At 41.1% G+C, this 24,670-nt stretch overlaps 1 protein-coding gene across 2 annotated transcripts; it reads left to right on the top strand.

The window, feature by feature from the left end:
• Positions 1–979: 979 nt before the first annotated feature.
• On the top strand, positions 980–23,547 carry LOC116911029 (zinc finger protein 431-like). Of its 2 annotated transcripts, XM_032914772.1 has the most exons (5): positions 980–1,100; positions 11,286–11,462; positions 20,901–21,027; positions 21,232–21,292; positions 21,799–23,547. In XM_032914772.1, the coding sequence occupies exons 2-5, from the start codon at positions 11,436–11,438 to the stop codon at positions 23,345–23,347; spliced, it is 1,764 nt and encodes a 587-aa protein (XP_032770663.1). In that variant the 5' UTR covers positions 980–1,100; positions 11,286–11,435; the 3' UTR covers positions 23,348–23,547. The 2 variants fall into 2 exon arrangements, with proteins under 2 accessions (XP_032770663.1, XP_032770669.1); XM_032914778.1 differs by lacking the exon at positions 11,286–11,462.
• Positions 23,548–24,670: the final 1,123 nt, after the last annotated feature.

Below are 24,670 nucleotides of genomic sequence, written 5' to 3'. Positions count from 1 at the left end.
TGTAAGGCATGAGCAGGCATAAGGCAAAATCCACACAGAAAGACAGACCTTGATGCATCCTGAGAAGGGTGTTATTGGACAGACCCTGTATTCATGATTTTTACCCCCTTTATCAGAAATTTCCTTTCTTTCTGTCTTTCTTCTTTGATTTTCTTTTCTTTGCCAACTCAGAGTAGAGTTAGTTGTTTAATGCAAAAGAAATGCCTTGGAGATAATGTACAAATAATATATCAGAGCTGTATATCTTAATAAACTTGGTTAACATGAACCATCCATCGGGTTACACAAGATACAATGATCCCAAACTGTCTATATCTGTCTATCATTCCAGGTCCTGACCTTGGTCACCTCCTGTTTGAGAAGCCTAATTGTTTGTGTTTAGTGTCATAGAACAAGTTTCTTACATTTTGTTTGCTTGTTTTGTTTTTTCCTGACTGTCCTGAAACTCACTCTGTAGACCAGACCTAAAATTTTATATCCTTTCACTTCCCAAACGCTGGCATGATAGGCCAGTGTCACCATAGAAGGCTGGGAAAGTGTTAATCTTTTGGTTACTAATGTGCAGTGGAGAGAGATGTGAACAACCTTACTAAAACTGCTAATGCCTGGTGAATTATCAATTAGTTAGTTTAAGTTTGACTTGGATGGGCTGGGTGCCCACTCAGCTATTGAGGCAGTGGGTTCACTCCCCTTGTGCATTGCTTAATGATCATTGCAAGCAGGAGACCCTATGCCTACTGGAAGGAGGAGCGTCTACTGAGTGCAAGAAAAGTGCAGGGACAACTTTGCAGTTCAGGCCCAAGTTCTACTGCGATGCCAAACTTCTCAGGTTTAGGGCAGCTCTATGCCTAAGGTGGAAGCCTGGGCTGCAAACAGCAGTGTAATCTGTCCCTATGGGAGCTGTTCCTGTCACTCAAGCCTCATTAGCCAATCAGAGGCTCCAGATGGACCGAGCAGCTAGAATGGGGAGGGTACTTCCGGTCCGCCATACTGCAGTTCTAGCTGAGACTGTGGAAATCTGTTGTGGTTCCTTGTGCTTTGCTGTGACCTGTTGCCGGGAGCTGTGAGGAGAGCTGTGCGAGCTCGCGACCGGCACCATGGTGAGCTGGACCGCTGTCCAAATACGGGGCGGATCCGCGGGAGCCCATGGCTTCGTCCGCGGTTCCTCCAGGGGCTGCAGGAATCAGCGTCAGGTGTTATTCCGTTTGTTCACTTGAGTTCCCTGCACTTCCCCGAATGATCTCCCTGAGTTACCCGCTGCTCCTACTCAGAGTATGGGGACCAGGAGTCCTTGTGTAAAAACATCCTTGTTGCTGACGTCACCGTTGCAGCGAGTGCCTCAGTTGCGTAACCGTCTCCAGAGAAGGCAGATTTTCTGACTGGCAGAGCTCTAGTTTGTCTGGTGTCTTCTAGAAGTTCTTCCCCTGGCCCTTGACATTGAGGTGTAGGATCCGTCTGCAGTTAACTCGGCGCAGGGCGCAGGTGTAAAGTCTGCGTTATTAACACAGTCGCATGTAGATGCCGCTGGGGTCCAGTCACGTGTGTCAGGAAGGCCAGACTCACTGTTTCCCTGTCTCAGTTGTCAAAATTGATAAAATTTTAATCGTGTGGTTTTGTTTTTCCTTCTCATATTCTGTCGATCTCTTTATTCTTACCCAGAGAGTTTGTTTTTTTCTTTAATTGTTTACTTTTGGTTGTTGTATATAGGGGTTTTGTTTTGAACCATGGTTTCTCTTTATAGACTAAGCTGGCCTAGAACTCACAGGAAATCCAATTGCCTCTCCTTCCCTAGGTCCGGGATTAAAGGCGTGGCCCACCACTGGTTAGCTACAGCGCAGTTCTTATTGCAGTTGTATTTGACAATTGAAGTCAGAGGATGTCACTATGTGTACTATATTTATTCAATCTTTTATTGATCGATTTTCATTCACAAATACTGTTTCTCATCAGCTTTCTGTTGTTGGTAGCATAAATTGTTAGACTTTTCATTGGACCTGTGCTGAATTTATAACTCAGAATCTATTATTTTAATGCGATCGTGACATAATTGCCAAGATGACAGCAAACCACATAGTTGCTTTCCACTCAAGGTTGGCTCAGCTACCTGCTAAGGCAAGCCCATCCCCGTGTACCTCTGAGCCCTTTTCATGAGCTTTTACACACAAAAACCATGTTGACAACCTGAGTAAGGTAGTCCATGTAGAGACTATCCCGTAACTATGGACTTTGACGGATTAGGCCTTTGTTTTTATTGTTGGCAGGTGGTGATGTCTACGTGCTGAAGTTACAGCTTGAATGATACTGCCATCATAGAGTCAAGGCCCATGCTCCATTCCCCACTGGTCTTAGTGAATGTGTCAAATCATGACTTTGTCCTATTTTAGTTTAAGATGCAGGGCCCCTCTGTTAATCCAATCAGAATGAAAATTGAAGGTCCAGTCAGTGCCCAAAGCAGAGTAGTTAGCTAGGGGACCAAGAGAACAGAGATTAGTATCAATTTTATCCCTAACTATGGCAAGAATTTTTAAATTAGTTCTGGTTAATTAGCATGGAAACAACAGTTTGTTTGTTTTTTCCCAAAGCCAGACATAATTTCTTCTCTATCAGAAGAAGTAAGTCGAAGCCTCTTTGATTTTGTAGGATCATTTCTGAAATGAACTCTTAGCTGTTGTTTTAATACAAAACTTTTAATAGCATTAGATCCCGATCAACCTGTGTACTTAGTTTGTAAAGCATCAAAAGAGACACATTTGGTTAAGCTATACACCCACCAGGTAGTCTAAGGGCTCGGCAGTACTGTTGGCTATCCAGACGAATTCACTCATAAAGCAGAACATAAGTATGGGTTGTTACCGCGAATCTTATCAGTCAGTGGTCTGAAAGTCTAGTGTGTTCGTACAAAGAGGCCCTGTGCCTAAGCAAAAGCAGCAATCTTAGCTGAATTCTGCCCGGGAATGTTTAACTCCATTCCCAGAGTCCCTTCCTGTGGAATAGAGGTTGATTCTCTGGGTTTTTCCGGTTTGCCCAAGACCAGAATCCTTTTAAGGGAATTTTTCTGGAATCCCTGGTTTTAGAAACCCTATTTTTGTAATAGAAACTTTCTTGTTTCTGGCAACCAGGGGGCTCAGCTGTGGGGCATATGTAGACTGTAAAGTCTGTATTTCTTTCTTTTTTTTTTTTTATTAACTTGAATATTTCTTATATACATTTCGAGTGTTATTCCCTTTCCCGGTTTACGGGCAAACATCCCCCCCCCCTCCCCCTTCCTTATGGGTGTTCCCTCCCCCACCCTCCCCCATTGCCGCCCTCCCCCAACAGTCTAGTTCACTGGGGGTTCAGTCTTAGCAGGACCCAGGGCTTCCCTTCCACTGGTGCTCTTACTAGGATATTCATTGCTACCTATGAGGTCAGAGTCCAGGGTCAGTCCATGTATAGTCTTTAGTAGTGGCTTAGTCCCTGGAAGCTCTGGTTGCTTGGCATTGTTGTACATATGGGGTCTCGAGCCCTTCAAGCTCTTCCAGTTCTTTCTCTGATTCCTTCAACGGGGGTCCTAGTCTCAGTTCAGTGGTTTGCTGCTGGCATTCGCCTCTGTATTTGCTGTATTCTGGCTGTGTCTCTCAGGAGCGATCTACACTTCTGCACTTCTTTGCTTCATCCATCTTGTCTAATTGGGTGGCTGTATATATATGGGGCAAATGTGGGGCAGGCTCTGAATGGGTGTCCTTCAGTCTCTGTTTTAATCTTTGCCTCTCTCTTCCCTGCCAAGGGTATTCTTGTTCCCTTTTTAAAGAAGGAGTGAAGCATTCACATTTTGATCATCCGTCTTGAGTTTCATTTGTTCTAGGCATCTAGGGTAATTCAACATTTGGGCTAATAGCCACTTATCAATGAGTGCATACCATGTATGTCTTTCTGTGATTGGGTTAGCTCACCAGGATGATATTTTCCAGTTCCAAACCATATGCCTACAAATTTCATAAAAGTCGTTTTTGATAGCTGAGTAATATTCCATTGTGTAGATGTACCACATTTTCTGTATCCATTCTTCAAGTTAAAAAGGCATCTGGGTTCTTTTCCAGCTTCTGGCTATTATACATAAGGCTGCGATGAACATAGTGGAGCACGTGTCTTTTTTATATGTTGGGGCATCTTTTGGGTATATGCCCAGGAGAGGTATAGCTGGATCCTCAGGCAGTTCAATGTCCAATTTTCTGAGGAACCTCCAGACTGATTTCCAGAATGGTGGTACCAGTCTGCAACCCCACCAACAATGGAGTAATGTTCCTATTTCTCCACATCCTCGCCAGCATTTGCTGTCACCTGAGTTTTTGATCTTAGCCATTCTCACTGGTGTGAGGTGAAATCTCAGGGTTGTTTTAATTTGCATTTCCCTGATGACTAAAGATGTTGAACATTTCTTTAGGTGTTTCTCAGCCATTCGGCATTCCTCAGCTGTGAATTCTTTGTTTAGCTCTGAACCCCATGTTTTAATAGGGTTATTTGTCCCCCATGGTCTAACTTTTTGAGTTCTTTGTATATTTTGGATATAAAGGCCTCTATCTGTTGTAGGATTGGTAAAGATCTTTTCCCAATCTGTTGGTTGCCGCTTTGTCCTAACCACAGTGTCCTTTGCCTTGCAGAAGCTTTGCAGTTTTATGAGATCCCATTTGTCGATTCTTGATCTTAGAGCATAAGCCATTGGTGTTTTCTTCAGGAAATTTTTTCCAGTGCCCATGTGTTCCAGATGCTGCCCTAGTTTTTCTTCTATTAGTTTGAGTGTATCTGGTTTGATGTGGAGGTCCTTGATCCACTTGGACTTAAGCTTTGTACAGGGTGATAAGTATGGATCGATCTGCATTCTTCGACATGTTGACCTCCAGTTGAACCAGCACCATTTGCTGAAAATGCTATCTTTTTTCCATTTGATGGTTTTGGCTCCTTTGTCAAAAATCAAGTGCCCATAGGTGTGTGGGTTCATTTCTGGGTCTTCAATTCTGTTCCATTGGTCTATCTGTCTGTCTCTGTACCAATACTGTGCAGTTTTTATCACTATTGCTCTGCAGTATACTGCTTGAGTTCAGGGATAGTGATTCCCCTGAAGTCCTTTTTTTATTGTTGAGGATAGTTTTAGCTATCCTGGGTTTTTTGTTATTCCAGATGAATTTGCAAATTGTTCTGTCTAACTCTTTGAAGAATTGGATTGGTATTTTGATGGGGATTGCATTGAATCTGTAGATCGCTTTTTGGTAAAATGGCCATTTTTACTATATTAATCCTGCCAATCCATGAGCATGGGAGATCTTTCCATATTCTGAGGTCTTCTTCAATTTCTTTCTTCAGTGTCTTGAAGTTCTTATTGTACAGATCTTTTACTTGCTTGGTTAAAGTCACACCGAGGTACTTTATATTATTTGGGTCTATTATGAAGGGTGTCGTTTCCCTAATTTCTTTCTCGGCTTGTTTCTCTTCTGTGTAGAGGAAGGCTACTGATTTATTTGAGTTAATTTTATACCCAGCCACTTTGCTGAAGTTGTTTATCAGCTTTAGTAGTTCTCTGGTGGAACTTTTGGGATCACTTAAATATACCATCATATCATCTGCAAATAGTGATATTTTGACTTCTTCTTTTTCCGATCTGTATCCCCTTGACCTCCTTTTTTTGTTGTCTGATTGCTCTGGCTAGAACTTCAAGAACTATATTGAATAAGTAGGGAGAGAGGGGCAGCCTTGTCTAGTCCCTGATTTTAGTGGGATTGCTTCAAGTTTCTCTCCATTTAGTTTAATGTTAGCCACTGGTTTGCTGTATATGGCTTTTACTATGTTTAGGTATGGGCCTTGAATTCCTATTCTTTCCAGGACTTTTATCATGAAGGGGTGTTGAATTTTGTCAAATGCTTTCTCAGCATCTAATGAAATGATCATGTGGTTTTGTTCTTTCAGTTTGTTTATGTAATGGATCACGTTGATGGTTTTCCGTATATTAAACCATCCCTGCATGCCTGGGATGAAGCCTACTTGATCATGGTGGATGATTGTTTTGATGTGCTCTTGGATTCGGTTTGCCAGAATTTTGTTGAGTATTTTTGCGTCGATGTTCATAAGGGAAATTGGTCTGAAGTTCTCTTTCTTTGTTGGGTCTTTGTGTGGTTTAGGTATAAGAGTAATTGTGGCTTCATAGAAGGAATTCGGTAGTGCTCCATCCGTTTCAATTTTGTGGAATAGTTTGGATAATATTGGTATGAGGTCTTCTATGAAGGTCTGATAGAATTCTGCACTAAACCCGTCTGGCCCTGGGCTCTTTTTGGTTGGGAGACCTTTAATGACTGCTTCTATTTCCTTAGGAGTTATGGGGTTGTTTAACTGGTTTATCTGTTCCTGATTGAACTTTGGTACCTGGTATCTGTCTAGGAAATTGTCCATTTCCTGTAGATTTTCAAGTTTTGTTGAATATAGACTTTTATAGTAAGATCTGATGATTTTTTGAATTTCCTCTGAATCTGTAGTTATGTCTCCCTTTTCATTTCTGATTTTGTTAATTTGGACACACTCTCTATGTCCTCTCGTTAGTCTGGCTAGGGGTTTATCTATCTTGTTGATTTTCTCAAAGAACCAACTTTTGGTTCTGTTGATTCTTTCTATGGTCCTTTTTGTTTCTACTTGGCGGATTTCAGCTCTGAGTTTGATTATTTCCTGCCTTCTACTCCTCCTGGGTGTATTTGCTTCTTTTTGTTCTAGAGCTTTTAGGTGTGCTGTCAAGCTGCTGACATATGCTCTTTCCTGTTTCTTTCTGCAGGCACTCAGCGCTATGAGTTTTCCTCTTAGCACAGATTTCATTGTGTCCCATAAGTTTGGTTATGTTGTACCTTCATTTTCATTAAATTCTAAAATGTTTTTAATTTCTTTCTTTATTTCTTCCTTGACCAGGTTATCATTGAGTAGAGTATTGTTCAATTTCCAAGTATATGTGGGCATTCTTCCCTTATTGTTATTGAAGACCAGCTTTAGGCCGTGGTGGTCCGATAGAACGCATGGGATTATTTCTATCTTTCTGTATCTGTTGAGGCCTGTTTTTTGACCAATTATATGGTCAATTTTGGAGAAAGTACCATGAGGAGCTGAGAAGAAGGTATATCCTTTTGCTTTAGGATAGAATGTTCTATAAATATCTGTTAAGTCCATTTGGCTCATGACTTCTCTTAGTCTGTCTACGTCTCTGTTTAATTTCTGTTTCCATGATCTGTCCATTGACGAGAGTGGGGTGTTGAAATCTCCTACTATTATTGTGTGAGGTGCAATGTGTGTTTTGAGCTTTAGTAAGGTTTCTTTTACGTATGTAGGTGCCCTTAATACAAGGGCATAGATATTTAGGATTGAGAGTTCATCTTGGTGGACTTTTCCTTTGATGAATATAAAGTGTCCTTCCTTATCTTTTTTGATGACTTTTAGTTGAAAATTGATTTTATTTGATATTAGAATGGCTACTCCAGCTTGCTTCTTCCGACCATTTGCTTGGAAAGTTGTTTTCCAGCCTTTCACTCTGAGGTAGTGTCTGTCTTTTTCTCTGAGGTGTGTTTCCTGTAGGCAGCAGAATGCACGGTCCTCGTTGCGTATCCAGTTTGTTAATCTATGTCTTTTTATTGGGGAGTTGAGGCCATTGATGTTGAGAGATATTAAGGAATAGTGATTATTGCTTCCTTTTATATTCATATTTGGATGTGAGGTTATGTTTGTGTGCTTTTCTTCTCTTTGTTTTGTTGCCAAGACGATTAGTTTCTTGTCTCTTCTAGGGTATAACTTTGCCTCCTTATGTTGGGCTTTACCATTTATTATCCTTTGTAGTGCTGGATTTGTAGAAAGATATTGTGTAAATTTGGTTTTGTCATGGAATATCTTGGTTTCTCCATCTATGTTAATTGAGAGTTTTGCAGGATACAGTAGCCTGGGCTGGCATTTGTGTTCTCTTAGGGTTCTGTATGACATCAGTCCAGGATCTTCTGGCCTTCATAGTTTCTGGTGAAAAGTCTGGTGTGATTCTGATAGGTGTGCCTTTATATGTTACTTGACCTTTTTCCCTTACTGCTTTTAATATTCTTTCTTTATTTTGTGCGTTTGGTGTTTTGACTATTACGTGACGGGAGGTGTTTCTTTTCTGGTCCAATCTATTTGGAGTTCTGTAGGCTTCTTTTATGCCTATGGGTATCTCTTTTTTTAGGTTAGGGAAGTTTTCTTCTATGATTTTGTTGAAGATATTTACTGGTCCTTTGAGCTGGGAGACTTCACTCTCTTCTATACCTATTATCCTTAGGTTTGATCTTCTCATTGAGTCCTGGATTTCCTGTATGTTTTGGACCAGTAGTTTTTTCCGCTTTACATTATCTTTGACAGTTGAGTCAATGATTTCTATGGGATCTTCTGCTCCTGAGATTCTCTCTTCCATCTCTTGTATTCTGTTGGTGAAGCTTGTGTCTACAGCTCCTTGTCTCTTCTTTTGGTTTTCTATATCCAGGGTTGTTTCCATGTGTTCTTTCTTGATTGCTTCTATTTCCATTTTTAATTCCTTCAACTGTTTGATTGTGTTTTCCTGGAATTCTTTCAGGGATTTTTGTGTCTCCTCTCTATGGGCTTCTACTTGTTTATTTATGTTTTCCTGAATGCTTTCAGGCATTTTTTATTCCTCTCTGTAGGCTTCTACTTGTTCTCTAAGGGAGTTCTTCACGCCTTTCTTGAAGTCCTCCAGCATCATGGTCAAATATGATTTTGAAACTAGATCTTGCTTTTCTGGTGTGTTTGGATATTCCATGTTTGTTTTGGTGGGAGAATTGGGCTCCGATGATGCCATGTAGTCTTGGTTTCTCTTGCTTGCGTTCCTGCGCTTGCCTCTCGCCATCAGATTATCTCTAGTGTTACTTTGTTCTGCTATTTCTGACAGTGGCTAGACTGTCCTATAAGCCTGTGTGTCAGGAGTGCTGTAGACCTGTTTTACTGTTTTCTTTCAGCCAGTTATGGGGACAGAGTGTTCTGCTTTCGTGCGTGTAGTTTTTCCCCTCTACAGGTCTTCAGCTGTTCCTGTGGGCCTGTGTCTTGAGTTCACCAGGCAGGTCACTTGCAGCAGAAAAGTTGGTCTTACCTGTGGTCCCGAGGCTCAAGTTCGCTCACGGGGTGCTGCCCACGGGCTCTCCGCTGTGGCAGCAACCAGGAAGATCTCCCCCGCCTCTTCTTTGAGTTTCCGTACACCACGCCATCCGATGTCCTGCCGTGTCCTCCGCTGGAACCTGCAATCTGCCCATCGAGCAGTCTCTTCTGGTTTCACAGGCGTGTCTGCCTCTCTGAAGGTTTAGCTCTCCCTCCCACGGGATTTGGGTGCAGAGAACTGTTTATCCGGTCTGTTTCCTTCAGGTTCCGGCGGTGTCTCAGGCAGGGGTCCTGCCGCTCCTGGGCCCTCTCCCACGGGCGCCCAGAGGCCTTATACAGTTTCCTCTTGGGCCAGGGATGTGGGCAGGGGTGGGCAGTGTTGGCGGTCTCTTCCGCTCTGCAGCCTCAGGAGTGCCCACCTGACCAGGCTGTGAGGTCTCTCTCCCACGGGTTCTGGGAGCAGAGAGCTGCTCAAGTCTGTATTTCTATCCGAATAGGTAAACCGCTATACCTTTCCTCTCTGTACTATAACCTGACATTTAAAGTGTGCATCAGTGAGCAAAGGTCAAAAATGAGTATAAGCTCCTGGTTTATAGTTACATTAGCTGCTGTCTTCCCTGTGTGTGTCTTTTTTACTTTCCAGATCCAGGCATGAGGGCAGTGGGGGTTGTACCATGACCACATAAGACTCAGGTGGAGGTGGAGAGGGAAGGAGTGGAAGGGCCTGGAGAACCAATGAAACCTTAATTTGAATTGGTCCATAGTCCAGATACAGACATTTAGCAGTGTCTATGGCTTCTACTTTTTGGTCTGGCTGTAGTGAATCCACGGGGTAATAAGTGGAGAACACCTCTTAGGGTTCTCCCAGGTTACGTGACCTTTGGCTACTCACTTGACCCACATAGTATCGCTAGCCTGGAAGAAGGGCATACTGGTGGTGGGCTTAGAGGCTGGCTGGTTCTCTCAGCCCAATGAATAGTCTTTATGGAGAAGTGGACTGCACGCCTTGAAAAAAGAATGGTTGGAGAATTCTGTCAAATGTACAGAACCTGTGAAAGGGCATGGTGCAGAATACCTTCCCCCATGTGGGGTGAAGCTGGCCAAAGAAAGACAAAGGAGGGAGGCATGTACATTCTTCCGTTGATTCTAATGAGACTTTTGTCTGTTGTTTGTCTTATTTTTTTTAAACGTCCTATTTATTCTTTCTACTCGGCCAGAAACTCTGAGGACTGTATGCACACTGAAGTTCCCTCTGTATGTCTAAAGATTTAGCTATTAATTGGGATGTTTTGGCTAGGTCGTTGTTGAACCCCATTACTAGGTCAAGGGCAAATCAGGGGTCCAGTTCCTGAATGAGCTTTTTAAGATATTATTTGATAGTTTTAGTCCAGGTAGGAAACACTTTTAACCACCTGAAAAGGTACATTTATAATCTAGCAAGTACTTTTATCCTTCCTTATCAAGGCAGATCTTGATGAAGTCAGTGCTCTCAGAGTTCCTGAGGATCTTGGTTTCTCATTTGGATCCTTTCCTAGCTAAGGGAAATGATTCACTTTTTTTTTTACACAAACCTGGCATCTGCCTGGGAAATTCCATGCTAGACCATCCAGTCTGGGTATAGCATACTTTGGTCTGAGCAACTCAACGTTTTGTGAACCCTAGATGGGTAGCTTGGTGGAGATAATTACCAACAGTCCTGCCAGTTGCTTGGGGGAAAATGATATTTTCCATTGGTATCCTCCATCAACTTGGGTGTTTGAGCTGTACGTTTCTTCTTCACCACCGAGTCTCAGTCTCTCACGTCATCAGAATGTCAGTAGACACCATTGTTTTTAGGCCTCTTTGTCTGGCAGCGAGGTCAGAAGTCTAGTAATGGAGGACAGCAATTTGTAGGGGAAGCCAAATAGCCTCTAAGAGGGCCAGAATATTTTAATGTCCTTTTTCCCAGTGGTGAGAAGCCCTTTCTCTGTAGATCATACTGTGGACATGCCTGCTAGTTAAAAGCATAGTGACTGTCTGTGTATTTGATGGTAGACTTTCCTTTTTCCATGTGAGAGCCTGGGTCGGATTGATTAGTCCTGATTTCTGTTGTTTCAGCTAATGTAACTGCTGCAGCTCCCACTTACCTGGTTTCATCTTTTATTTCCTGACAGTCATGGACTAGCATCTATGTTAGAAGATAACAGAGTAGCTGAATTGTTGGCCATGAGTTTCTCAAACCCAGCTGGAGGGTGAGCCAGAAGTATGGCCTGGTACTGGGTCACACAGGCATTAGACAGCCAGTATTTGGTGCTTCTCTCAGGATGGTTTCAGCCATTTCATGTGGTGCTGTGAGTATAAGATCTTGACCCAGAGTTACCTTGTTTCTTATGTTTCATTAAACTTGCAGTAGCTATTATGAAACATAATGCAAAAAGGGGATACCTGGCAGGTCTATGCCAAGATATGCCCCTGAGTAATTATGGCGTGCCTCAAATCTGGCATAGTGGAAGTTAATCTGGAGGAAAGGAGGGTGAGGGCCTGGAGAAGGGGTGGAAGCAGATGGAGACAGGCAGACAGGTGAGAACAGAACCATGAGGGCAGAGAATGGGGGTGGGATCAAGAAGGACAAAAAAAGGGAGATATTGGCCAGGAACACATGGAAGCTCAGAGAGCTGGAGTGGTGGACATCCGTATATATGTAGCCCGCATCTGAAACATCTGGAGATAGCCACAGGAGATGGTGACAGATGACATAAGCCATTGGTAGGTCCCTGGGAGGAGCCTAGTATAATCTCCTGTAAGCTAACATTTCTCCCTTTTTGTTAATTAAAAATGATGATCTAGGAAGGGGTGGTGGTGGAGCAAGAGTGAGGGTATTATGTTCTTTAGACTTCTTCCTGCTCATAGAGGGTGAGCATCTTTAGTTCAAATATGCTTAGCCCAGGGAGCGGCACTAATAGGAGGGATGGCCTTGTTGGAGGAAGTGTGTCACTGTGGGGGTGGGCTTTGAGACCAGCTTCCTGGAAGGCAGACAGCCTTCTCCTAGTGGCCTTTAGATCAAGATGTAGAAATCTCATCCACTCCTGCACCATGCCTGCCTCGATGCTGCCATGCTCTCCAACCTTGATGGAAATGGACTGAACCTCTGAACCTGTAAGCCAGCCTCAATTAAATGTTGTCTTTTTATAAGACTTGCCTTGGTCATAGTGTCTCTTCACAGCAGTGGAAAACCCTAACTCTAGCACTGGACAAGTCCTGAGAGAGCTCTCTGTTTCATTGCCATTCATGGTCTATGAAAATATCTGTGGCTAGGAAAGTGCAAGCCCAGTTGAAGTAGTCTGTGAGGATAGTGGAACACCTGTGGGTTGCTGCTCCAGGGCTGTCCTGGATGCAGATTCTGGGTAAACACCTGGAGTTGCCAGGATGCTGGGAAAAAAAATATATATATATATATATATATATATATATATATATATACACACACACACATTTGTGGCAGAAGATAAAATTAAGTAGATTATGGAGGCATATATTTGAAAGTTTTAGGCCCATGGTCTTGGTAGTTAGGGTGGGGAATTCCAAATTCAGGGAATGGGGGTGGAAACCCACCCTCAGGAATAGGTGAGAAACTTAGGCTGTTGAGTAACAGGAGTTCTTATCTTATCCATTTGACTCATGAGAGGTGGATCTAAGTCAATTTACTGAAACTTATAAGAATCATTCATACTGATTTTCAGTATGACTACAGACCATGGAAAAGGGGCTTCCCTCTTCTCCAGAAGACTGGGTATATATAGATTTAGCACAGTGAGAAACACTTTTAAGTCTATACTTAACAACCAAAGGAAACTTAAAATCTTGAGCTTGGAATTATGGTAGTGGATCATATAATGGAATGTTTTACCAGAGTTAGACTAATAATTTATCAGAACTCCATTAATCAGTGTTAGAAGTCCTGATACAACAGTAGCTTATTGAGGGGAAGAAATGTGATGCATTTCCCATCCCTTTTTTATACCTTTAATCACTTTCTTATCATCATTAGGCTTTCACTTTACATTTAACAACCTTAGAACACCTTCGTAGACCATAAACTCTTTTCTTAGGTCCTCATAACTTAAACTTTTTGCTACAATGTCAGTACTGGGTCCTCACTGGGACTCCTCTAGTATAGCCCTTCATTGCTGTGTGTCATGGAGCTCTTGCAGCTTTGAGGGAACCCCTTCACTCGCTCCAGCAGTTCATATGTGACGTAGATGTTGGGATGGGCTAACTTAAAGCCCTCGACCGGGTGGTAACTGAGTTCCCGGCCTGAAGGCTCTCCCATTCTCTTGCCATCGGGCCAGCTCTCCAGCACTACACAGATTAAGGTGGGTTTAGCCCATCTGACTGCCATGGACAACAAGGTGTGGGGTTAGCTTTCCTCGTTGCAGTAGGGGGTCCAACAGGAGGACGCCATCTCTTCTGCAACTCCACACTGCCGCATGGCTGACCAAATTTGGTCAGCTGCAAGCTCCTCCACAATCATGCCATCAGGGCTGGCTTACTCACAACCAGAGCCAGCTGTATTGTACGTCCTGGGAAGTACTGCCTGCTCTACCAAGCAGTGCAGCACCTGAGGGGCAGGACCAGCTCCATCCCACCCTCAGGTGTGAATATGGCCCCTGTTGGCAGTGCAGACCAGATAATTCTGCCTGGCCTTTGGTGGTAACATACCGCAGCTGCCACTGGGTCACACACTTAGACATGGTCCTCAGTGGCAACACAGGCAAGGACATCACCATGGCCCCTGGTAGCAACACCACTTACTCATATCAGGCTGTTCCTTGGGAGCCCTAGTAGGATTGATCTCAGGGCCTCAAGCGTGCAAAGCCAGTACTTCTATGTCCCTATCCCTTGTTTGGGTTGCATTTTATTTTGTTTTGTTTTGCTTTGCCTTTTAAGACAAGGTTTCATTATGTAGCTCTTTTGTTTTTCTTTTTTTTCTTTTTTTTTCTGGAGCTGGGGACCGAACCCAGGGCCTTGCGCTTGCTAGGCAAGCGCTCTACCACTGAGCTAAATCCCCAACTCTCATTATGTAGCTCTTATTGTCTTGAAACTCACTATGTAGACCAGGTTAGCCTTGAATTCACAGAGATCCACCGATATTGATACCTCTTGTCCTATTTCTCTGTCTCCTTACCTTCTTTCTTCTACCGTGACCATTATTATATCTGAGCAAAAGCTTCTCATAATGATTTTTTTCCCTATGTTTCCAGCCTTGGCCCAAGAATTTATCTGCTTCACATATCAGGGCCACAAATCATATAAAATTACAGCTACTTAAATGTTTTTAAACATAGCATCTCTCCAGGATGCCATCCTATTGCTACATAACTTTTGGGGTGGCCATCATCTGCTGGTATTTGTCTCATAGCAACTGGAAAAACTAAACTTGGTTTTCTAACAACTTTTAACTGACCTTCTTAAATGTCATTGTACACAGTGGGCCAGTAGGCCCATGTTTAATTCCTCTGTATCTATCTTAGTATCTTTTTCATTTTTACTTATAAGTTTTTCTAATTTTTCCTCTAAGGTCTATTTCATCAATCCAGTTTTCATGTTTTTCTTCTATCTCTAAAGTTGAGGTGTTTGTTTGTTTGTTTGTTTGTTTGTTTTGAGAAGGCATAGAAGTCCACCATGGCTATTAAGAATACTAGCATGATAGTAATTGTAACTGGCATGGAGCCAGCCCCAGGGGAGTCGTTCCTCTTTCCATTCTCTGTCTGTTTCTAAATCATCTAAGATAGCATTACATAGGCCTCAACTGATCATGTGTTTTTGTGTTTTTCATTGTTACATGTCTTCCCCTTTTTAATTTTACTTAACTCACTCTTTAAGGGCTTCCAGGTGTCTTACAAAGTCCCGTGACTTTTCTACTTTTGCTGCTGTCTCCATGTGTCTGCAGCTGTCATCCTGCTCTTTGAGGTCCTGTGAATGCAGGCTCCTTCTGCCTTTCAGATAGCATAAGGTGCAGGCTAGTGACTCTGCCTCTCCTCGGGTTCCTCCAGCCCTCCATAATAGCTGAGCTTCATGCCGGCTGGCAGCTGCACCAACCCACCCTAGCTCTGGAAAAGTGGTGCACTGGCTGTACCATGCACTGGCACACCATTCCAGAGGAAGGAGCTGCTGGTTCAAGGAACTCTTGTCTTCCAGGAAGTGTTTCCCAGGGGCGCAGCTTGAGTCTCCTCTGACAAGCAGTGTGAGCTCTTGGAAGTCTGGGCTGTGGGGCTGTGCCCTGAGGTTCTGGTTTCCCATCTCCCAAGCCACTGCTTAGGTGCCCAGTGACTGACCATGCTATACCACAGGGTATAAGGGCCCGCACATCTCAACTCAAAGCAGCCTGCCTCCTGCCATAGAGCTGTGTGCTTGGTTGCTAGGTAACCATCCCCTCAACTCACCCCACCCCTACCCTGTCTTCCTTGCCTGACTTGGCATAATGTCTGACTCTACCTAAGTTTGGATTATATGTACCCGCACTGCTGGCCAATTACAGCCATATAGATTTTCTTTGGAACCCCCAGCTCCCAAGTAATGACATGGAGACATTTTATTATTTATGAAAACATTGTTCCCAGCTGGCTCCTGTAACTTATAACCCCTTTGTACTAATCTGTGTTCTGTCAGCGTCACGGGTCTGATGTCCCCCATGTCTCAGTGGCATATCTTCCCTTCCTTACTTTTCCTGGAAGTTCCTCTCTCTGCGGGAACCTGCATACCCTCTCCTCCTCAGCCATTCAGCTATTTATTGAACCAACCAGGAAGTGCAGAGCGTCTTAAGACATGGTGCAGCCAGACACAGTGCACAAGATCCCCCACCACAGGTTTACTTCACAGCACCTCCAAGTGATATAGCCATTAGTCTTATCTTCTAAATATGTCTTAAGTAAGCCTTAGGTGCCAGAAGCCACAGCAGATGGCCTAAGATTTAAAAAGGTGGATCTTCTTTTTCTGTGAGTTCTTAACAGCCCAGTGTAACTTAGATATTGTTTTCTCCTCTGCACTCCTGAGGTTACAGGCAGCTTTAGGCACTAATGGGACTCGCATGGTGGGCTTCCTCTTACATGGCGCATGGTTCAGGTTGCGGCTTTGTCCTGTTGACAGTGTCCTTCGCCTTACAGAATCTTTTCAGTGAGGTTGCATTTGTCAGTTGTTTGCTTAGAGCCTGAGCTCCTGGTGCTTTGTTCAGGAATGTTCCCTTCTGCCATTGTGTTCGAGGCTCTTTCCAGCTTCCTCTCTGTTAGAGTCAGCATATCTGGTTTTATGTTGGGGTTCGTGGTCCACTTGGATTTAAGCTTTGTGCAAGGCAATAAATATGGATCAGTTTGCATCATTCTACATGCAGAATGCCAGGTAGACCTGATAAAACCATTTGTTGAAGATGCTTTCTATTTTCCACTGTACGGTTTTGGCTTCTTTGTCAAAGATCAAATGTCCATGGGTGTGTGGGTGTATTTGTGGGTCTTCAGTTCTATTCCGTGGATTGACCTGTGTGTCTCTGTATGAATACAGCTTTTTTTTTTTTTGTTTTTTTGGGGTTTTTTTTTTGGGGGGGGGGGTTCTGGCTTTTCGTTTCTTTTTTAATCACTATTGTTCTATAGTACAGCTTGAACCCAGGGTTGGTGATTTCCCCCAGAAGTTCCTCTGTTGTTGAGAATTTTCTTTTTGTGATCCTGTTTTTTTCCCCCTGATGAACTTGAGAATTGTTCATGACCTACAGTGACTCACCTACTCCAGAGGGACAGAACTTCTATTAGTGCTATTCCCTGAGCCAAGCATGTACAAAGCATGACAACATCTAATGAAATGATCTTGTGACTTTTTTCCCTGTGAGTTTGTTTATATAGTGGATTACATGGATTTTCATATATTGAACCATCTCTGCATCTGTCAATGAAGCTTACTTGATCCTGCTGAATGATGTTTTTGATGGGTTCTTGGATTCAGTTTGCAAGAATTTTATTGAGTATTTTTGCATGGATGTTCATAAGTGAAATTGGTCTGAAGATCTTTTTCTTTGTTGGGTCTGTGTGTGGTTTAGGTATCAGAGTAACTGTTGCTTCATAGAATGCATTAGGTAGCGTTCCTCCTGTTTCTATTCTTGTGGAATAGTTTGAGTATTGGTATTAACTCTTCTTCGAAGGTCTGGTAGAATTCTGTACTAAAACCATCAGGCCCTGGGTTTTTTGAAGTTGGTTGGTTGGTTGGTTGGGAGGTTTTTAATGACTGCTTCTATTTCTTAGGTGTTACGGGAGTCTATAACTTACCTGATCTTGATTTAACTTTGGTTTAGTTTGAAAATCTTCCACTTTTGTCTAGATTTTCCATTTTTGTCAAGAATAGGTTTTTGTAGTAAGTCCTGTTAATTAATTTATTGAATTTCCTCAGTTTCTGTTGTTATATCTCTCTTTTCATTTCTAATTTGGATACTATTGACTATAATTTTAATAAACCACACTACCGCCTTTGCCAGAGGGCTGTGATGGGGGAACTGCTGCCAGACCTATGGGCCCTCCTGGTGGGTCCCTCCTGATTCCTTTTGTTCCTCCCGGCTTACCTTCGCCAAGCCGCCAGCACCAACCTGGGCCTCTCTCTCTACCCACCTTCACTCCATGGATGAAAAATACTCAGATAGTTTTATTATTTTATTACTTTAGAATTTGCCTGCTAGCACAATTACTGGAATACGTGCCCTTAATAATTTATTATCTCTGTCTGTCCTTCTGCCCTAGGTTTAATGGCTCGTATCAGCCAGCCCCCTCCGACTTCCTTAGCCATCCATGGATGGCAGAGGCCACTGGTTCTAGCTTCCCCTAGATCTTACACAATCACTGTGTGCTACTCATTCCATAGCCTGGCCAAAAAGCCCTCTCTCTTTCCCAGCATCTCCTTTTCCTCCTGGGACCCAAAAGTCTCACCCGTCCCTTCCGCCAAGCAATTGGCTCCTGGCCTTTATTGTCCAAATTAAGAACCAATTAGGGAACCAGACTTTAGTATCAGCTCCTCCCTCTATAGGATACTGTCTCTGTGGCTTTTCATTAGTTTGGTTAAGGATTTGTTGGTTTATTGTTCACTTTATTTCTAATTGGTTGATTTCCACCTTGAGTTTGACTGTTTCCTGCCATCTTCTTACTTCCTTTTGTTCTAGAGCTTTCAGGTGTTAAATTGTTTAATTGTTAGTATAGGATCTCTCCAATTTCTTTATGAAGGCACCTACTGCTATGAGTTTTCCTCTTAACACTGCCTTTATTGTATTCCCTCAGTTTCAGTATGCTGTGCCTTCATTTTCATCGAATCCTATTGTCTTTAATTTCTTTATTTTTTTCTCTAACCAAGTTATCATTGACTAGGGAGGTGTTCAGTTTCCATGAGTATGTGGGCTTTTTTTTGTTTTTGTTGTTATTGAAATCTGCCCTTAGTCTGTGGTAATCTGATGGGATTATTTCAAACTTCTTGTATCTGTTGAGGCTTGTTTTGTGTCAGATCATATCGTTAGTTTTGGAGAAGGTTCCATTCCATGAGGTGCTAAAAATAAGGTATATTCTTTAGGGGTGAAATGTTCTGTAGATATCTGTTAAATCCATTTGGTTCCTAACTTTACGTTTACTGTTCATCTATTTTACTGTTCATCTATTTTACTGTTCATCTATTTAGTTTCTGTTTTATTGACCTGTCTGTCTATTGGTGAGAGTAGCATGTTGAAGTCTCTCACTATTATTTTGTGAGGTTCAATGTGTGCTTTGAGCTTTAGTAAAGCTTCTGTTATGAAATGGGTGTTCTTGTATTTAGGGCACAGATGTTCAGAACTGAGGCTTCATTTTGTAGATTTTTCTTTGGTGAGAATATAATCAATCTCTCTCTCTGTCTCTCTGTCTCTCTCTCTGTCTCTCTCTCTCTTTCTCTCTCTCTCTCTTGATTACTCTAGATTGAAAGTCTATTTTTGTAGATAGTAGAATGGCTACTCTAGTTTGTTTCTTGGGAGTGTTTGCTTGGAAAACTTTTTTTCCAGCCCTTTACTCTAAGGTACTATCTATCTTTGGTGCTAAATTGTGTTTCTTTTATGCAGCAAAATGTTGGATCCTGTTTATGTATCCAGCCTGTTAGCCTGTGTCTCTTTACTGGAGATTTAAGTCCATTGATGTTGAGAGATTTTAAAGACCAATGATACTTAGTTTCTGTTTTTTCTTTTTGGAGGTGGTATTTTGTGTGTGTGTGATTATCTTCTTTTGGATTTGTCATAAGATAAGATTAAGTTCTTTTGCTTCCTTTGGTGTAGTTACTCTTGTGATAGAGTTTTCCTTCTAGTATCCTCCATAGGACTGAATTAGTAGGCAGATATTGTTTAAATTTGATTTTGTTGTGGAATATCTTGGTTTTTCTATGGGGATTGAGAGCTTTTCTTCATATAGTAACCTGAGCTTCCATCTGTGCTTTCATAGAGTCTGTATGGCATCTGTCCAGGATATTTTGGCTTTTAGAGGCTCTGTTGAGAAGTCTGGCGAATCTTTGATAGGTCCACCTTTATATGTTACTTGGCCTTTTTCCCTTATAGCATTTGATATTCCTTCTTTGTTCTATATATTTAGTGTTTTGGTTATTATGTGACTTGAGGATTTTCTTTTCTGGTCCAATCTATTTGGTGTTCTGTTGGCTTCTTACATGTTTATGGCCATCTCTTTATTTAGGTTAGGGAAGTTTTCTTCTATGATTTTGCTCAAGATGTTTTCTGGTCTTCGAACTGAAGTCTTCACCCATTTCTCTTCATATTATTCAATGTATCAATATCTTCTATGGTATCTTCTATGCTGGAGATTCTCTCTTTAATCTCTCATATTCTGTTGGTGATGCTTTCATCTGTAGTTTCAGTTTTCTTTCCTACATTTTCCATTTCCAGGTTTGCTTTCATTTGTGTTTTCTTTATTTTTTTTTCTATTTCCATTTTTAGTTCTCAGACCATGTTGTTCAATTCCTTCACCAATTTGATTGTATTTTCCTGTATTTCTTTAAGGAATTCATTTCTTCTTTAAGGGCTTGTACCTGTTTGCCTGTGTTTTCCTGTATTTCCTTAACGTAGTTAGTTATATCTTCCTTAAAGGCCTCTATCATCTTCACGAGATGGGATTTTAGGTCAGGATCTTGTTCTTCAGGTGTGTTAGGGTGTCCAGGGCTTGCTGTGGTAGGAGAACTGGGTTCTGATGGTGCCACATTACATTGTGTTTTGTTGCTTTTGTTCTTGTGCTTGCCTTTCACCATCTGGTTATCTCTGGTGTTAACTCTCCGGTGTCTCAGATTGGAGCAGGCCTTGGAGGCAGGTAGAGCTATGTGACCTTGGTTAGGGTAGGCCTCCTGTATCCCTAGTTAGAGCAGTCCTCCTGTGTCCCTTTTTAGGGCACACTTCCTTCCTAAAACGCAGAAAGGCTGTTGGGTAGGGGGTGGGCCAGGCATGCCAGTCTGCCATGGGTACAGGTGAAGGTGCAGACCAGTAGGGCAATGGGACTCAGGCAGAGCAGGATAGATCCCATGCATGCTGGGCTCTGGGATTTACCTGTGTCCCTGGTTAGGGCAGACCTCCTGGAAGACAGGCAGGATGTGGGGTTCCTAGGGCAGGCATATCTTTCTCCAGAATCACCATTTCTATTATGTTTGTGTTATGTGTATATAAAATTTATTTCATATATATATATACATTTATACTCTTATACTCTCTCTATATATATACATACCTACATATATGTGGTATGCTTTAGGATGCAGTGACTTTTATGGATGTGCATGTGAACTTCTCTCAGGAAGAGTGGGCTTTGCTGGATCCTTCTCAAAAGAGTCTCTACAAAGATGTCATGCTGGAAACCTACTGGAACCTTACTTTTATAGGTAATAACATGAAATTTCCTTCACTTCATAACTTAGGGAAACAAGCCTTTCTTATAGATGAGTGCTCTTCTGTAATTTTGTTTGTGAAAAATGAAGAATGTGGTGAATAAATTAGACATTGTTCCAAGGTTTGATAAAGACAATGAATTAAATTTTGCATAATTTCCAACAATATCTCATACATTTTCTGGTACTGTGTTTTAGGCTATGAATGGGAAGACCACAATAGTGAAGAATGTTGTCAAGGTTCTAGAAGTCATGGAAGGTAATTTTGATGTGGAAACTGATACATAATGTACCTCTGAAGAAATTTATAATGTACCCTGAAGTTTTAATGAAGAAAAAGTAATGTAACTAAGCATAGCTTTGTGGGATTTTTAAAATCTCATACGCCAAACAGTTCAATCACAGGAAGCTAATCAGTAGCCATGTAAGAAACACAAGAAGGAGCCAAAGCCTTAGAAGATGACACAATTTCAATCAGAGCCTCATAAGAACCCTTTAATTTTACTCCATTGAAATATCATAAAGGACATACACATTGATTATATATCCAAGACCTTTTACAAATGAATCATTCATAATAAAGCTAGTGTTGCTCATACACTTGTAGTAACTTACTGTAGTTTAGTTAGATCAGCAGTTTATAAGAGTTAAGAAGATAATTGTGGAGAAACTTGAATCCCTATAGCATATGTCTATGAGGAACAGAGCATTAAACTGTGTGAATGCAACATAAGCATCTTTTATTTGTTGTTCTTCTTTTAATAGGTATTTCAGCTGTCCTCAATATAGCACATGTAAAGCAAAGGGCTATGGGAAGAAGCAGTATACTTCTCTCTTTCCCAGAACAATTAGAAGATGTGATATCATCCCCACTGTGAGAAGACAAAGTGAATGGGACACAAGTTTACAAGTAATTGGTTTTCCAGCTTCAGTGGGAATACATCAAAATACTGACGTTGGAGAAAAGCCTTATGAGTACAAGGAATGTGGAAAATCTTCTCTCTGTCCTGGTTTACTTTGCATATGTACTATAACTCACACTGTAGGAAAATGTTATGAATACAATCAGTGTGGGAAAGCACTCAGTTCTTCTTTTTCTCTTCAAAGATGTAAAACAGCTCACCTGGCAAAAGGAAGTAATGGATGTGAGCCAAGTAGTAAAAACTTTAACCATCATAGGTATCTTAAAATACAGAGCACAACCTACAATGAAAAGGATCTCTATGATGGTATTCAATGTGATAAAGCCTCTTTACAATTACACCAAAAAACTAATTCCAAAATACCACCCTATGAATATAATGAAGGAGATAAAGTCATCACATTTCACCGTCATCATCACATATGTAGAATGAACACTAGAGACACAAAGTATGAATATCACCAATGTGGTAAACCCTTTGCATGTCCTAGTTACCTTCAAATACATGAAAGAATTCATACTAGAAAGAAACCCTATGAATGTGATCAGTGTGGTAAATTTTTTGCATATAAAAGTCATTTTCACAAGCATCAAAGAACTCATACTGGAGAGAAACCCTATGAATGTGGTCAATGTGGTAAAGCCTTTTCATGTAATGGTAATCTTCAAATACATGAAAGAATTCATACTGGCGAGCAACCCTATAAATGTAATCAATGTGGTAAAGCCTTTGCATATAGCAATAGTCTTCACAAGCATGAAAGAACTCACACTGGAGAGAAACCGTATGAATGTAATCATTGTGGTAAAGCCTTTACATGTCACAGTACCCTGCAAATACATGAGAGAATTCATACTGGAGAGAAACCATATAAATGCAGTCAATGTGGTAAAACTTTTGCACGTAACAGCCATGTTAAAATGCATGAAAGAATTCATACTGGAGAGAAACCCTATAAATGTAATCAATGTGGTAAAGCCTTTGCATATCATAGTCATCTTCAAAGGCATGAAAGAACTCACACTGGAGAAAAACCTTATGAATGTGATCAATGTGGTAAAGCCTTTGCATATCGCAGTAGTCTTAGACTACATGAAACAAGTCATACTGGAGAGAAACCATATGAATGTAAGCAATGTGGTAAAACCTTTGCCTGTTCCAGCTATCTTCAAATACATTTAAGAATTCATAGTGGAGAGAAACCCTTTCAATGTAAGCATTGTTGTAAAACCTTTTCATATCGCAGTAGTCTTCACATGCATGAAAAAAATCATAGTGGAGAGAAACCCTTTGAATGTAAGGAATGTGGTATATCTTTTGCATATCTTGGTACTCTTCAAAAGCATGAAAGAATACATACTGACAAAAAAGAAAATTTCCCAGAAGGCTAATAAATGAAGTATACTATTTCAAACTACAGTCATTGTCTGCACTGAGCTCTCTCTCTGGTGCTTGAGTAACAGTACAGATATTATATCATTAAAATGTTGTCTCCTTTTCAAATTGCCAACATATTGTCATCTAAGAATAAAGGAACCCACTGTCTCATGACAATTTAAATAGTAAAATCTTGGTGTAAATGAAAATGTTATTTATGTTGTCATTATTTTTTAATATAACGTAAGTTTATGCTAAGGAAAATATACTTTTTCTTAACATCTTCTCAGAATGACAATGAATACCAGAGAGTTATCTCAGGGATTGAAGGTGGTTGCTGCTAACCTTGTTGACCTGACTTCATTCTCTTGGATAGCCACATTACTCATGCAAGTTTTTCTCTGAATAATATACTTGTGTTTTATGCATACAACACACCGGATTGTAAGATAAATATTGTTGAAACTGAAATAAAACAAATGCATTTTCCCACAAATTTAGGGCACTTGCACCAAATTTGATAAGATTGGTGTTTTGCACATAGAGAAACTAGAGACCTGTAAGTTGTTCACTAACTACCATATGCACACCATGGGTGTATACACACAATTTAGAAATTTTAAAAAGATGAAATTTACAAAGCAAATTAAGCAAAATATTCAGAACATAGGATATTATTTAATATTAATTAAATAGATTTAATTAATAATAGATGTAATTAATAGATTGTAAAATTCTAAGTATTACTATTCAAAACAGAGGGTCCTGTTTACATCTTACATTAGCCTTTCATTCTCTGCTTCAGTGATGGGTCATTTTAAAAACATATGTGATGTAGGTATAGTTGTGCACACATGTAGTGACTCATGAATAGAGGAGTCTGATGAATGACCGTGTTGTTTCTAGGCATTGCACCCTAGGACTGTATATTTTGAAGCAGAGTGTATGTTCAGAGATTGAGCATCACATTGTAAACCAGTGTAAATCATGTGTAATTCTGTCTGTTGCATTGAAGAACCCGAGTAGGTAAAAATCAGTGAAGCTTTTCTAGAAATCAGGGCACCCTTACCTACCTTTGTGGCATCTATAAATTCTCCTTGTGCAGAGAGTATCTGCTGAAGCACATTTAGGAAATAGACTAGCTTGTTTTTATGCAAATCAATAGGTTCACTAAAAGGAAAATGGTTATCAACTTGAAAGGGATTTGTGGAAAAAGCCAGTGCTACATTATCTGAAGAATTCAGATATTAAAATTTCCACTGTTCTTATCATAAAGAAAAAATGTTCTATTGGTTCTTGACCAAATAATTGTGAGACCTGCCCAGAATTATCAATCC

The sequence above is a fragment of the Rattus rattus genome, chromosome 1, assembly GCF_011064425.1.
Source record: "Rattus rattus isolate New Zealand chromosome 1, Rrattus_CSIRO_v1, whole genome shotgun sequence".
In the NCBI taxonomy this organism is placed as follows: Eukaryota; Metazoa; Chordata; class Mammalia; order Rodentia; family Muridae; genus Rattus; species Rattus rattus.
Note: the sequence above shows the minus strand (reverse complement) of the source record. Positions and strands in the feature narration are given on the sequence as shown.

Bases quoted from the DNA above. Each gene is read 5' to 3' on its own strand.
- LOC116911029 (XM_032914772.1), top strand. From the start codon at position 11,436: ATGGTTTCAGCCATTTCATGTGGTGCT. The intron at 21,028-21,231 runs GTAATAACATGA...ACTGTGTTTTAG, and splicing joins CTGGAACCTTACTTTTATAG to GCTATGAATGGGAAGACCAC. The intron at 21,293-21,798 runs GTAATTTTGATG...TTCTTTTAATAG, and splicing joins GGTTCTAGAAGTCATGGAAG to GTATTTCAGCTGTCCTCAAT.